Source organism: Podarcis vaucheri (genome assembly GCF_965113315.1).
Source record: "Podarcis vaucheri genome assembly, chromosome: 14".
Lineage (NCBI taxonomy): Eukaryota > Metazoa > Chordata > Lepidosauria > Squamata > Lacertidae > Podarcis > Podarcis vaucheri.
The window spans coordinates 27,442,282-27,457,599 of record NC_138752.1 but is presented as its reverse complement, the minus strand read 5'-3'; the positions used below and the strand labels follow the sequence as shown (position 1 = coordinate 27,457,599).

The 15,318-nt window shown below is 42.9% G+C and overlaps 1 protein-coding gene across 4 annotated transcripts in view; it reads right to left on the bottom strand.

Annotated features, from left to right (window-relative positions):
• The window catches only part of IQCH (IQ motif containing H), an 82,507-nt gene that overhangs the window by 31,082 nt on the left and 36,107 nt on the right, over nucleotides 1–15,318 (bottom strand). For all 4 annotated transcript variants that reach the window (XM_082198368.1, XM_082198369.1, XM_082198367.1 and 1 more), the window contains exons 13-14: nucleotides 13,203–13,475; nucleotides 8,319–8,510 (exon numbers count right to left, since the gene is read on the bottom strand). In XM_082198368.1, the coding sequence (XP_082054494.1) occupies nucleotides 8,319–8,510; nucleotides 13,203–13,475 (465 nt within the window). The remainder of the gene's footprint in view (nucleotides 1–8,318; nucleotides 8,511–13,202; nucleotides 13,476–15,318) is intronic.

The window sequence follows — 15,318 nt, the reverse complement described above, 5'->3', positions numbered from 1 at the left end:
ATTGTTCTAGCCCCAAACAACCCCCTGCAGCTCCAGGCTTCATTGTGGAGAGATCTCTCCATTTAGAAGCACATGGCTGCCTTGTGCCCTGAACCACGTCAACATCTGTTAACAGGCCAATAAAAACAAACAAACCAGAATGGGGGGGGGACTGCGTTCCCCCTCCCCAAATCCAAGCCCAATGAAGGAGCTACATAGGGACCGCAGGGGATCTTTTCGGGCGTGGGGTGGGGGGTGGTGGACAGATACATGTCACAAAAATTGGGATCAAGCCAATGTTCTTAAATAAAGGCAATATACTGAAACACACACAGGACAGCTTTGTAGCATTGTAAAGAAATATCACAAATTTATACAATTTCATTAATTCATTCATTCTATTGTTGCTGCTTTTTGTTTGTAGCAAAGCAATCAGTCTGGACAATTTATTTTGCTAAGGTGCTTAAAATTATGCCATGTCTAGATATAGAGTTGGTCAGATTTCATTTCTTTAATAATGTGTAATAGGCATTTTTCTTTAAACAGGGAACACTTGTTAATACTCAAAAGCTATTGTCACTATACATATTTCTTTTTATAAAAATTCCCTTCCCCAAACAATAATGCAGAATTTAAGATTTTTTTATTTGTTGAACAAACAGAGACTAGGAAGGCCAGAGTGCAAAGGGCACACCCCTTGCACACCTTCCTATTTATTTTGAATTGTCTTGTGCAGTTGCACCCATGCAAAGTGTGGTTTTGCCCTTGTCTTGCCACTGAAGTGCAAAGTGGGATCAAAAACAAATGTGAAATCTTCTTTCAGGCTGCTGGGACTGAACATTTTCCAAATACTTCCACTTTTTAAAAAACAACAGCACCAAAAACATAATTTTAAATAATTTATTCCCTGATGTTATGTTCTATGTTTTTTTATTTACTTCTGAGAGGAAGTCTACAAATGCTAAAATAGAATAAAAATTAAGTCCGTGGAAATTCACAGGAGCCCCCTGTTAATTGTTAGTTATTGAGTTCATTGTTACTGTTGTATTAACTGTTGAGATAGATGACTTTCAAATACCCCTGCCGAATCCCAAAATAAAACAAAAAAAATCACCCTTTGTAGCAATACACTGTTGAAATCTGCATGCATTTTTAGCCAGCCTCTGCTTCTTTGAATTTAGCAGAATAAACATTTTAATATAATCTACAGAGGCACTTTATGGCATGTGATAACACTGACAAATTCCAGATTTTCTTTCGTGATCTTGCTTTATTCTCCTCATCTCTGTGCGGTTACTGCTAAAAACTGGCAGTTAAATTCAATTGATTCAAAATATTCTGAATCCATATGGCCTAAAACCCTGAAGCTTGAAGCTCTGATATTGCCTCACTGCTGTTTTGTAGCATTTGCAAAGACTTCAGTCCCCAGATGGTAGAAGTAACATTTAAACCTCCTTTTCTCTGCTTTGTACAATAGACCTTGGCATCATTTCAACTGTTTACTCCGGTAATTAACAGCACTGATACCACAACAATTACAACTCCTACAATCTTAACACAATAATGCTATGAATTAGTGAGAGCTAATGGCTGGAAGGTATAGTGGTTCCAGACTGCGAGATCCGTGCATTTTCCCCGAATAAAATAAAAGGTACCAAACAGCACGGCTCGCGGTAGACAATGATTACCTAGTAATTAGTTTACACAAAGCTTCCTATTTAATGGCAAAACGCTGTAATTAACGCGTGACAGAAAATCAAAGGGTGCTTTGTAAGCATATGAAAAATTAACACCGCAGGCCCATAGCTTTATGTACTGATTAGAAGAATATTAAATCAATAGGACATGCAAACCAACAGCTTGCATATCTGATTATTGTAGGTCCTAGGAATTTAACCAAGGGACATAATAAAATAACAAGACACAACAATTAAGGAATCAGGGAATCACCTGAAACCCAAACACTGGTAGCCACATTAAATATAATAACCGACTGAGCAAGAGCATCACAGCTTGTTCTCTGATGTAATAGGTAAACACAACTTGATATCCCGTCGATGGCTATATAGTTTAGAGACTAGTGGAGACCTCTTCTGCTAGCCAATATAATTTTAACATCCACTATTAAGCTACATGACATTCGGAAAGAGCTATCAAAATACTGCTGCTGCAAATGGCGTTTCTTTTATTTCAGATCATAATCGGTCTGGAAGACCGTGTTCCCTATGTAACAATTATTACGTAAACTCTGTTGTGATAGCTGGGGGTCACAAACCAGCAGCATCTCTAGAAACATAAACCACAATGCTGCCTCTGGGTGGGTGGGATCCAAAACACATTCCTTCCCTTTCCCTGAGCCCATTCCTGGCCAGGGGTTGGGTATACACACGCAATTCAGGAACCAACTTTATGAAATGGAGGGAGGATGTCAGTCAGTTTTCCCTGATGCTGGTTTATGGGTTCATGCGAAAGCCCTGCTGAAAGTTCTTTCAGGGCACACTTGTCCCCATTCCTTCTATCAGAGCATGGCTGAGGACACAAGTCCAGTGCCCATATGGAGCCCACCCTTATTTGTTATCAGTCTTACTCAAGAGGAACATGGCGAGCTGCCTTACACTGAGTCAGACCACTGGTCCATCTAGCTCAGAACTCTATACAATGGCTTGCAGTGGCTGGCCATGATTTCAGAGAGGGATTCTCTCCCAGTCCTAGCTGGAGATGCTGGGGATTGAAGCTGGAACCTTCGGCATGCAAAGCAGATGCTCTACCGCTACCACTGAGCTGCAGCCCTTCCCCTAGCAGAGGGAGTTGGGTAGGACCACACAGTTGTTTGCTTCTTGCATTTAAATTAATGAAGTTACCCTTGAGGGGTGGAGTAGTTGCATGCAAGCACTGAAACTCCCATATTCCTGAAAAGTGTTATCTATGAAGGAGACGATATATGGAAACCATCTCGATTTGAGGATTGGAAGAACGGAAAATTCACACAGGACTATTATTACTATTGGTGTTTATCGGCTTAAGGAGACTATTATAAGAGATCATAAAGAAAAAAGAGAAAATATATGAACAAGATGTGTTGTGGAAACAGCAAGATAAGATGGGATAGAACTATGAACTTTGTTTGGACTGATTGGGACATTAACGCAGCAGCAGGAAGATGATTAGAATCCCCCTTCGGATCTTGAAATATGGGTCCCCCCAACAAAATTTAAAATTTGGCTTTGTAATTCGGAATTTATGTGATATGATTTAATGTGATGTGATTGGCCAGTTAATAATTTTTTTTTAAAGTGGTCAAACAAAGGTTTACAAGGCATATTTTAACGATCTAGGTCCTGATAATGAAATAACAAGAACTTTCAACACCATAAAAAACACGATAAGAAATGTCTTGCTGGATCTGAGCCCAGGGTCTATCTGGTCAACATTGTTTCCAGAAGCAGATGGTCCAATGGACCCTTTGGAACATCTCAAGCAGGGCGTGGAAGTGATGGCCATCGCACACACCTCGCTGCTTCTTTCAAACATTTGCTGGTGGGGTGCCAGTTTCTTCAGCTCCTAGTTCTTCTCAAAACATCTTCCATGACAAAAGATGCACAGCTTTCCACAGACTATAGCTTTGTGTTGTTTTTTCAAGAAATGGGATGACCTTCCTTGTGTCCAGGTGCTTTGTGATGGGCAATCCCATTAATGCCACTTGAGAGCTTAAGGGGTGGAGATGTATAGCTCAACTAAAAGTTAGTCAACCAGTAGTTGGTAGGAAAATTATTGATGTTTTTAAACTACACGTAAGTCTTTAGAATGGTTGGTTATGTGTGTATAACCACAAGCATTGGGGAGTGTGTTGACTTGACTGGAGGGCACAAGCATTGGGGAGTGTGTTGACTTGACTGGAGATGATTCAAATTGCCAAATAAGCTCTTAAACCACTAACATCCTCAGGATTTCTCTTGAACTCACAGAAAGTTTCAAAGGAGATTACTGTGATGACTGTATGTCCTGAATGGAATGGTCAACATCCTGGTCTGGAGGATCCAACAATTAAGACTCCACTTTTACATGGAATAGACACTCAGTATAAACTCCGGTAAACCACATTATGTTTAATCGGTTGCCCTACTACATACCAATGAAGGAAAAACCTTGGGATCGTATCATAAACCGCTATGCAAATGATGCTATTTGTAAGTATTAACATAATTTAGTGCTTAGAGTCATATTCTCGTTTCTAATAACTCTACCGGAATGGAGAGTCTTTTGCCATGTACTCCTAGCCTGCAGGATAGTCTTTCATCACAAAGCTGAATTTTTTAATAACCTGCCAGCATATGTTTGGTAACGTGGCAGCTTAAGTCGATGACACAATGTCTTCATTATCGAAAGCAGGTCTCCATACTGTAATAGGACATTAAAGCATGCCTGTGCTCATAAACTAATGCTTTGATGTCTAAATGCGGGAGCATTACAAGAGCATTCAGTAACAAAGGAGGATTCTAATCCTCTGCACTCTGTGGAAACATTCAATGGAGACTGCAATTCGTTTCTAAATATGAAAGACTGGTGCTGTTGAAAAGCCAGGGCTGAGATCTAAAAGGTGAGAAATGGTGATATATTATTTGGAACGGGGAGGGGAGATGCTCTCAAGGAGTTTGATCAAATTGCTTGCAGTCTTTCTCCCTATTATATGTGTACTGTGACACTTCACGGGAATAATACCAATGGGTCAAATGCAGCAAAACAGGGCACTCAGGCCCACTCCAGACTGTTGTTTTTTGTGCGGGCATATCCTGCAACATGGCACTGATGCACAACAATAGTGCATTTGTAGTGTGTTTGTACTAGATCAAGCTTCCTCAACCTCGGCCCTCCAGATGTTTTTGGCCTACAACTCCCATGATCCCTAGCTAGCAGGACCAATGGTCAGGGATGATGGGAATTGTAGTCTCAGGTTGAGGTTGTAGGTTGAGGAAGCCTGTACTAGATCATCTACACACCATTCAGCTTTATTAGTTGCTCCCCAATGCCTCCCCAATGTTACTGCATTATTTGTTGCTGATGGCAGCACTCTAGCAACAGTGGTGGAGCAGGCAGGGGTGGGGCTGGCACGTGTCCTGGGGGCGTGGTGCCCAGCTGTTGGGGCGTGGCATTCCCCCAAACACTCCTCTTCCTCTGCCAGTGTCTAGCAACACAAGTGGGACAACCCCCCCAAAAAACCCCACACAAACTGTGGTAGAAAAAGGTTATAGGATTTCAGCAGGAGACCAACATTGTTTGGAAATAAAGCAGTATGACCATGTTGAAACTTTTGATGATATGAACACTATTGAGGATCATGCATAATTGCTCTGAAACCATCATCTGAGTACAAATCATCATAAATGCACAATAAAAAGGGATGTGTGGAGGGTCTAGCCTGATCCAGCAGCAGGGGTAACTCTGGTAATATGGTGCCCTGAGTGAGGACAAAATTTGGCGCCCTAAGTATTTATTTGGCACCCTCCCCCTTCTCACCTTCCATTATGTGCATGCTCTCAAGTGCACTACATCATAGTTGCAGTAACTCAATCACCTGTCTGGCACCACAGCCCAATAGATTATGAGCATGGAACCTTGGTTTTGCAAGCCAATAACCCTGCCTATAATCACCCCTCATTCATTCTAATGGTGGAAGCAAATAGGAAGCCTAAGATGCAAATTATTGCCCCATTGAAATGAATGGGGGCCCCTATTTAGCCTGTAAAAGATCTGTGAGTGCATCTGATCATACACAGAGACCTGTAGATCAAGGTGAAACAATTTATTTAACCTTTGTTTTATCTCTGTTCCTAAATGGATTTTAACTGGATGTTTTTAGTTTAGAGACTTCTCAGTTTGGGGCTACAAGTTTTCAGCAAAGCAATTCATTACACCAACATGTAAGATTTCTCACCTGCCCTTCACCAGAAAGTCCCAAAGTGGGTTGCAGCAATACAAGTAAAAAGAAAAGTAAATAAAGGAAGCTAAACAGTTTGTATACAATTATAGAAAACACAAATAATTTGAAGCAAAAGGATCACCAGGTTGATTAACCTAAACAGAAGAAATACCAAAAAATTAAAAATAAAAATTAACTGTCAAAGACTAGGTGTCAGAGCTGCTTCCAGATCCTAGCTCACAGAGGATCACGCTAGCCAGCGTTCACTTTATAAAAGTCTTTATTGAGTTACAGTTTCCATTTCCAAGCTGCAGCGTCCAGCCCTACGTCTTATAAGCTAGACCGGCGAAGCTCCGTCTGAGTCCCCGCCTCCTGTACACCAACTTAATACCCTAGCCTTACTCCACCTTTTCCGCCTTTCCTTTCTTCTCTGGGTCCCTCTGCCCCCCGTGGTCTCTTCCTTCCTGGACTCTTCTGACGCTGACCCCACGGACCCTTCTGTCTCCTTGCGGCGGGCTTTAGGACCTGACTCCCTTTCCGGGCTGCTTACTGTGCCGCCTTCCTGTGCATTTGAACTTGGCGCGCGCGCCCAACCTTCCACTTTCCGCTTGACCGTTTCTTCGCTCCCCGATGGAGGTGTGGCCACTCCTGACTCATACCCTCCCCCCCTGCGGCGAGCCGCCGGATCCCGATACCTGGCACCCTTCCTCCCCACTGCGCTCTGTTGGGGACGTTGGCCCCGATTTCCAACTGCTGCTCTCTGAACCCCCTTTTGTCCCTTCTTCCTGGGGTGTCCCCCTAAGCTCCCCCCTTGCTCTGGCCACTGGCGCTCCTTTCTGTGAATCTTCCGATTCACTGGAAAGACTCGGAGATCTCGGGTCGTCGTCATCGCTCATCTTTCCTTCGGACTCCTCCCCCTCGCTCTCTGTTTCCTCCCTTGCCCTCGCCTCTGCTCCTGAACCCCTGACACTAGGGTAAAGAGGTATTGTCTTCAGCATACTACAGAACTATGTGATGAAAACATTAGGCACACCTCTGTGAGAACAGAGTTCTACAATGTAGGGTCTGCCACAGAGAAGGCCCTCTTCTAGGCTACCATTCCCCAAACTTCTGAGGGCAATGGAACTTACCAAGAGGGCCCTCTCTGTTGATCTCAACACCTGAAAGCATAAGAAGTGAAGGCGGTGGTCTTTCAGATATTACAGCCTAAGTTGTTCATGGCTGTAAACACCAATGTGAGTCCCTTAAATTAGCAAACAGTGCAGCTGTTTCAAAATAGGAATTACATGAGCTCTAAATGGAACCCTGGCCAGTAATCTGGCTGCTGAATTTTGCACATGTTGAAGCTTCTGAATCATCTTCAATGGCAGCCCCATGTCGAGAGTATTGCAATAATCCAATCTAGAAGTTATCAAAGCATGGAGCTCAGTGGCCAAGTCATCTCTGTCCAAGAGGAAATCATAGCTGTCAAACCAGCCACAGCTGGAAACAGGCACTCCTTGTCACGGAGACTACTTGAGCCTCCAGTAGCATTGTTGGATCCAGGAGTGCACCTAGACTAAATAAAAAATGGCATGAAGGGAGAGTTCTGGCTTGCCACCATGCAAACAAGGTGCTGGAATAGATGGGCCATTGGGCTGATCCAGCAAACTCCTGTTATGTTCTTGTGGTTTTATGTGGGAATATGCAAGAGATTATTCTGGCCCAAGCTTGGCAAGAAGAAAGCGCAGAACAGAAAGAACTTCTAAAGCCTGATTAGTTTCAAGAAGCCATGAGTATGAAAACCACTGCAACACCCCAGATATACACAAGGTGGGGTAAGCCTAATGAAAATGTGCTTTGCAGAGACAATCTGGAGTGTAGCAACAGCCACTAATCCAAAGAAAGAGAATGTGAAAGTGACTGCACACTGTGGTTCATGGCCAGAATGGGATGCTTTTCTCATGAAGAGAATATAAAATGGGTTAAGGTGCTTCAGTTAAGAGAACAGATGGGAAGGAAGGTAACTCATGGCTGTCTTTGATAAAATGAACAATGATTGGTCTTATGTATATTCATCCTGTCCCAAAGGCATGTTACAATACATACTACACTGAGATGACCCCAGTGAAGATTTTACTAAGATAAAAAGTAACTTGTCCATGCCAGCTTTTACCTTTAAAGTCCTAAGCAACTATGCCCCCAAATTAACTGGCAATGAATTTTTAACAAGTGTTCCCGATTTCATACAGGACAGTTTAGGTGCCTCTCTCCCCTTGGAACTCCTAAGACCTGCAATGTGCCAGGTACCTCTACCTTCTGAGGCTATGTTGACACCTTCAAAATAGCTCAGCTTCTCCTATTGCAAATAAAATATGAACTCCAGGAGGCACTGGGTAAACTTCAAAAATGAAAGTCACCTGAAAATGACTGATGGACTTACTTGTGCCCACTGCAACTTCCATATCTCAGGGCCGTATCTACGAATCTCCCTCTGAAGCCAGGGGTAGCATTTGAGGTGCTCGGAGATGTCACAGAATGCTGTGCCATTTCCCCCAAAGTCGCTGTCCACTTTGAACACCCAGCGTTTCACTTCTGGGTAGTCAATTATCAGCTGACTGATGGCTTCAAGCATCTAGGAAACACACACATAAGGTTTTCAGTTAAATCCAAATGGATGTCATCTTAGCCACTCTCTACCTGAAACTGATCGCCTCATTTTCTTACAGATGTATAAGATGCAGGTGAGACTACAGGGACAGTTTGAGCGGGGAGGAAAAGCCCACAAAACACTGTATTTGTGTAATGACAACAAAGACTGTACTTGAGCTTTATATTATTTATCCTTTTTTAAACTAGATGGTTCTAAAAATACCCTTTTCTATCTTGAGGCTTCATTGTTGGTGGGTTTGACTGTAACTGCAGAATAGAATGGCTCAAGAAGTATTTGTTACAACAGCCATTCCAAAGCACTTTTTATTATTTGAACTTCAATCACAAATGGAATTATTATTTGTTTGCTCTGTGTCCCGTTATTTGTTGCTTTTGAAAGCCCAATAAATGGGTTTTCTGTTGACGACTCCCCTACAGAAATGAAATGGATCGATAGTATTGTAAAGATTGCACCAACGGAAAGAGTTATGAGGTATCTTTAAGTGAAAATTGAACTGTGCCTTAAATTATTGTCATCTTCCTTTGATTATTTAACGCCTCGCATCAATATTTCCTGCTGTAACAAAAACAATCTGAAACAAATTGAAAGGAGAGCTACTGTGTACGATGGTTTGGAGGGTACCATTTATAGAGAAGCAATATTAAAGCCAACACTTGGGGCAAGTCTAAGCCTGTGAGATTTGTAATGTTGTGGTTCATTTTGGCTACGAGTTGACCTTCTGCCATCTGCTTCTGCATTTAGTGCATGGTTAAGGGATGCAGCCACTCTGCTGAGGATCTCTGACCCCTAGAAATGGCCAGTGTGCAGGTGTTTTCTCTGTAAGCAAACTGAATTCTTACAATTCTGGTACGAATTGTACCCCACCTGCCATCAATGTCCCACCCAATGAGGGTGCAAATGCAACCTCTTTGAGCAATTGTTCCTCTACGTGTTGACAAGCCAATTCCAGCTTCATTTCCTGTCTTGGTTGCTCATCCTCGGCTCTGCCTTGCTTATTGCCCTGTCATTCTACCCCAACCTGAGCCTACACATCCTCCTCTCTGGGCAGATCAGTCCTGCTTTTCACACCTCTATGTTTCCTTAGAGTGTGTGTGTGTGTGTGTGTGTGTGTATTTAGTGTACACCAAATAGATTTGATGTGTATCTCAGATACCTTAAGTCAGCACTAAGATGAAGGAAACATTTAGTACAGAAAAGATATTGTTGCCTCATTCTGAGCACTGGTGATGTGCTCTATCTGCCATCTGGAATAAGCAATAGATTTGGTTATCTTTCGTTATTTACAAGCCATTGTTTAAAATGGCTCTTCTGAAAACCAGCAGCATTCATAAATCAAAGAGTAATCACAACCTCCCCAAAATCATAATGATTCATATCAATGACAAGCAAAGAACTATTGATTCTTGCCCTTGGAAGATATAAAACAGGGTGTGATTTTCAAAATGCAACACAAAGAGGCAGTGTTCTTGTTTCCAAGGAGCTTTCTGTGTTCAGAACTGTCCAGGGAACGTTTACATGAACCAAATTAGGAGTGAGTGCTGAAATAAACTTTCATAGCTACTGATACTCCTGAGTGTTTCAAGACTTGGAAGCCACCATGAACTGGCCCCACATTAAAGAACAATGGCTTGCATCAGATTTGATCCATGTTTGTCAAGTAATTTGGTGGTGCAATTTGCATTCATGCATAACAGGGATGGAAAGCCTGTGGTCACCAGAGGTTGTTGGACTACAGCTCCCATCATCCCTGACCACTGGCCATGCTGGCACACGCTGTAGTTCATCAACAGCTGGAGAGCCACAAGTTCTCCATCCCTGGTGCATGGTTCGCTTACAATTATTTAGCAATCATGGTTGATGCCCCAGAACACTCATATGCTCCATCAGTATGCATTTACTGAGTTCCCATTGTCTTTAGCTCTTTGCTAACTTGGCTTTGCTAATTGGTGTGAACTCAGGTGAATTCTGGGAGTATTCCTACATCCCAAGACATTGTCTTGCCTTTGACTGCTAGATATAAACAGAAGATGACTATGCAACATTGATCTCCAAGACTGACAGGCAGGAGTATGCCTGGCGGCAGGCATAAAATGCTCAGATCCCTTTCATCTAGCGTTGCCTGTTCAACAGAGCATAAGCTCTCTGCTGCACTTCAGGCTCCTGCTTTCAGTTTGAGCCTGAATCAGACCATAACTGGATTCAGTTATGGCTGCACACGGCCGAACCTGGCCATGGCATCTGAGAAATTCTCCTCTAGAAAATGGGAAGGAGACCAAATGGCCGAAATATTGGGAAATTCTGGAACAAGAGGGAGATAAATTGAAATTGCAGAGCTTTGAAAAATTAAAAAACAAAGTGTGAGATTGGCTTCACTATTATCAAATAATGGAGGCATACAATTTGGATAAGAAAATTGGCTTCCAGGTGGAAAAATCAAAACTGGAAACAGAACTGTTAGATCCTAAAGTTAAGAATTTGTCAAGAATGTATAACTTGCTGTTGAAATGGAATACTCAAGATGAAACAGTGAAATCTGTTATGATTAAATGGGCACAAAATGTTGGACATAACATTATGATGGCTGACTGGGAACAGTTATGGACCACAGGTATGAAGTTCACGGCATGTAATGCCTTGAGAGAATATTATGAAAATGATATACAGGTGGTACATGACACCAGTCAAGCTTGCAAAAATTTATCATTTGCCCGATAATAAATGTTGGAAATGCAAAGAAACTGAAGGTACACTCTTTCACCTTTGGTGGACGTGCCCAAGGATTAAGGCTTTCTGGGAGATGATCTATAACGAAATGAAAAAGGTATTTAAATATACCTTCCTGAAGAAACCAGAGGCCTTTCTCCTGGGCATTGTCGGCCAATTGGTGCCAAAGAAGGATAGAATTCTCTTTATGTATGCCACAACAGCAGCAAGAATTCTCATTGCAAAGTACTGGAAGACACAAGATCTACCCACCCTGGAAGAATGGCAGATGAAGGTGATGGACTATATGGAACTGGCGGAAATGACTGGCAGAATCTGAGACCAGGGAGAAGAGTCGGTGGAAGAAGATTGGAAGAAATTTAAAGACTATTTACAGAAATACTGTAAAATTAATGAATGTTAGAATGATGTTGGAATGAAGTTAAGGGGTTTTTAGCAGCAATGTTATAAGGAGTATGTAAAAATGGACTGTTAACAGATGAGAATATACAATTATGACATATTAAGACAAAGGTTTAAGATAAAAACAAAGAGGGAAAGGATTTGCTGAATTAACTTACTGAACTGGAATACAAAAAAGGGGAGGTGCGAGGAGGTCAGGGAAACAAGTGAATGAAAGACAAGATATGGAAAGATTGATTTGTTTTTAATTGTTTTTACTTTTTTCGTATTTTGTACTCTCTTTTTTCTTTTTTTATTCTTCTTTTTCTCTTTTTTCTTTTCTTTTTCTTATTATTACTATTGTAACTTCTTTTTTTATTTCTGAAACTTTAATAAATATCTTATAAAAAAAAAAGAAAATGGGAAGGAGGTTCAATACATGGAGGCTGCGAGCAAGCAAGCCTTCTTAGTGGCTGCACCTTTTCTTTGGAGGCCCAGTTCTCAAAAGCAAACTATGTTGTGGAAACTGATCAAAATGGTACCATATAGAGGCAGCTGCATGGTGGAAGCAGTTTTGGTTGAAGCAGCTTCCCCACATGCAGGTTGAGGAATTGCACTTGCAATTGCCTCAAACATCTGGTTAGTTACTTGGAGCTGCCCCTCCCCCCCCCCGGCACTTATGTTTTAATTGGTTAGCACAACCCTATTCATATGTATGAGCTGGGGCACAGTTCAGGAAATTTACTGAAAGCTGTTGTGCAGACTGATGCTAATGCAAACACTAGCAATTGGCAACGGCTACCCCAATCCTAAGCACAGATACTTGAAAGAACATCCCGTGAATTTCCAAAGAAGTGACTTCCAAATAAATGTGTTCAGCAATAAAAAGGTGCCAGGCTCTAATTCACAAGCCAGACTGGTCTAATTGAAGTCGTGCGAGAGGTTCAAGGTTTGTAATGTAGCAACGGTTGGACATGGGCCAGCAAGACCAGAGTTAAAATCTTCATTCAGCCATAAGGAGGCAATGTGGTGCAGTGGTTAAAGTGTCAGACTAGGATCTAGGAGACCAGGGGTTCAAACCTCCACTCAGTCATGAAGTTCATTGGGTGACCATGGGTTTCTCAGCGTAATCTTACAGTGAAGAGCAGGTAACAAACAAACAAACAAACAAACAAACAAATAAATAGATAGATAGATAGATAATCTACCTCACATGGAGGTTGTGAGAATAAAATAGGGAGGGGGAGAACCATTTATGCTACCCTGAGCTCCATAGAGGAAAGGTGGGATATAAATGGATAGGGTAGGGTAGGGTAAGATAAGATGATGGAATAATAAATAAAATAAAGCTCACTGGCAAAGGCATTAATATCCCACTCATAAATCCTAGGGCTGGTCCCTGGCACTGAAAACAGTTTCCAGGACTCAGTCCTTATGATCCCTTGGTGTGAGTGAAGACTTCACCTTCAAAGTAAGATTTGACTGGGGACAACCAGATGTTTGAATGGTCCAGGTTCTCCCAGTCACCAAAAGTGCCACCAGTCTTACCTGCTGCCTGCTGTAGATGTCATAATGCCCTGGGGGTACTGGCACACAAGCAGCTGCAAACACCCTTTTGCTTCCTGACTTGGAACTGTAGAGCTGAGCTACTTCCGGGGTGGGACCTAAAATGGGCACATTCAGCTCATCAGCCACTGCCAGGTCATCTTGGCTTAGAAGCCCTCCGACAATGTAGGCGTCTGTGCCCTGGATCAGCTTCTTGATCCTTTTGATGGTCTTGGGGCTGTACTTCAAGAAGGTAGCCAGGGACATGGGGCGGTTCTGTATGAAGATCACATTAGTCTCGTTAAGAGGTGCTCCTTCGCTTTCTTCCGCGGAGCTAATTTATAATGTTGAGTGCAATAAATACATTATTAATAGCAGGCTGGGTTATGACCTATCCTGTAGCGTAGCAGTTTAAATTGATAAAAGCTGTTGGGGTGAGGCTCCATAATCGCTCACATCTTTAGTGTGTCGGAAATGGGCTCGCTGGGAATAGAACTAATTACTACACATCTGTATTTATTTGATCCACACGGAATTCTCCTTCTGTCACTTGGAAGAGAGGCTTGCGGCCTTTGGATAACGGTGATTCATCTCAACACTTCTGGCACGGGTTGACTCTACTGCGTCAAGGGGGAGAAATCAATACAAAAAAATGAAGAAGACCCACTCCCACAGCTGGGCAATATTTCACTTTATGAGGAGCAGCATCTTAAACGGTTCTTTCAGAACAAAACATTCTCAAGTTACAAAACACCTTTGCAGATCACATGCCGTTCTGTGGGATAAACACCTTTTCATTAGCCTCACAAAGTCCTTATTGTAATTATAATCCTGGTCAAATGCAGAAGGAGGACAACTAGTTAGAAACACATTGGAAGATACAAGTCACGGCTGGTTTGCACGTTACAGTTTTGGCTGTACACGTAAGAAAATATGACATGTGAAGGTCACAAATATTGTGCTTGCAAATACAGGGGACTCCCCACTTACGCAGGGGGGTTACAGTCTGGGCCCCTGCGCAGAAATGTGTGTTAGAGGGGAGCCCACTGAAATACAGCTTCCCACCCAACAGCTGTTGAGAGGAGTAGCGCAGCAGCACTGAGAGTTCCCGTGTGCCATTTTGCAGTCTTTTTTTCTGGACTTTGGGTTCTGGGGAGGTTCTTGCGAGCCATGAGGACCTCCCAGCTCTCTCCTGCCATTTCATGTTAAAGAGGTAAAGGTACCCCTGCCCGTACGGGCCAGTCGTGTCCGACTCTAGGGTTGCGTGCTCATCTCCTACTAGAGGCCGTGAGCCAGCGCCGTCCGAAGACACTTCCGGATCACGTGGCCAGCGTGACAAAGCTGCAGCTGGCGAGCCAGCACCAGCGCAGCACATGGAAACACCGTTTACCTTCCCGCTATAAAGCGGTACCTATTTATCTACTTGCACTTAAGAGTGCTTTCGAACTGCTAGGTGGGCAGGAGCTGGGACCGAACGACGGGAGCTCACCCCGCCGCGGGGGATTCGAACCGCCGACCATACAATTGGCAAGTCCTAGGCACTGAGGTTTTACCCACAGCACCACCCGCGTCCATTTCATGTTAGTATTGCATTACTTAATTATTTTCCGGTGCCATGCGTATACATAGAAGCATGTGAGTCGATCGCTTGCAAGTGTGTGTGTGGGGGGGTGCCTGTATGTGCCACCACATTTATCAAGGAATGGTGCTGAGCTGCAGTTTCCTCTTAATGGTGAGCTGAATTGGCAAGCGCAGATTGTCTCTATGTAATGTGAGAAGAGCCCTAAGACTTTACTAGATTTTTAAAACTTTGATATATGAATCTAGCATATAGGAATCCCGCTGTCCACAGAAGAGATTAATCTCTTCTAAAACTTCCTTTCAGAGCAGGAGTGGGTAACCCGTAGCCCAGATCCACCATGGCAAGACTTTTTTGTTGGCTAAGTTCCTCATAATTTGGAATTAAAAAATTATTTCAAAGTCTGGAGTTGTCCCCCGCTGTGGTGCTATCGTGTTCCTGATGTGGTGCTGTAGGGGCCCTATCAGTTCTCAAAAAAATGGGCACCTTTGCCTCTATTTGCCCTGCAAAGGGGCACCCTTTCTCCCATTGGTGTGTCTT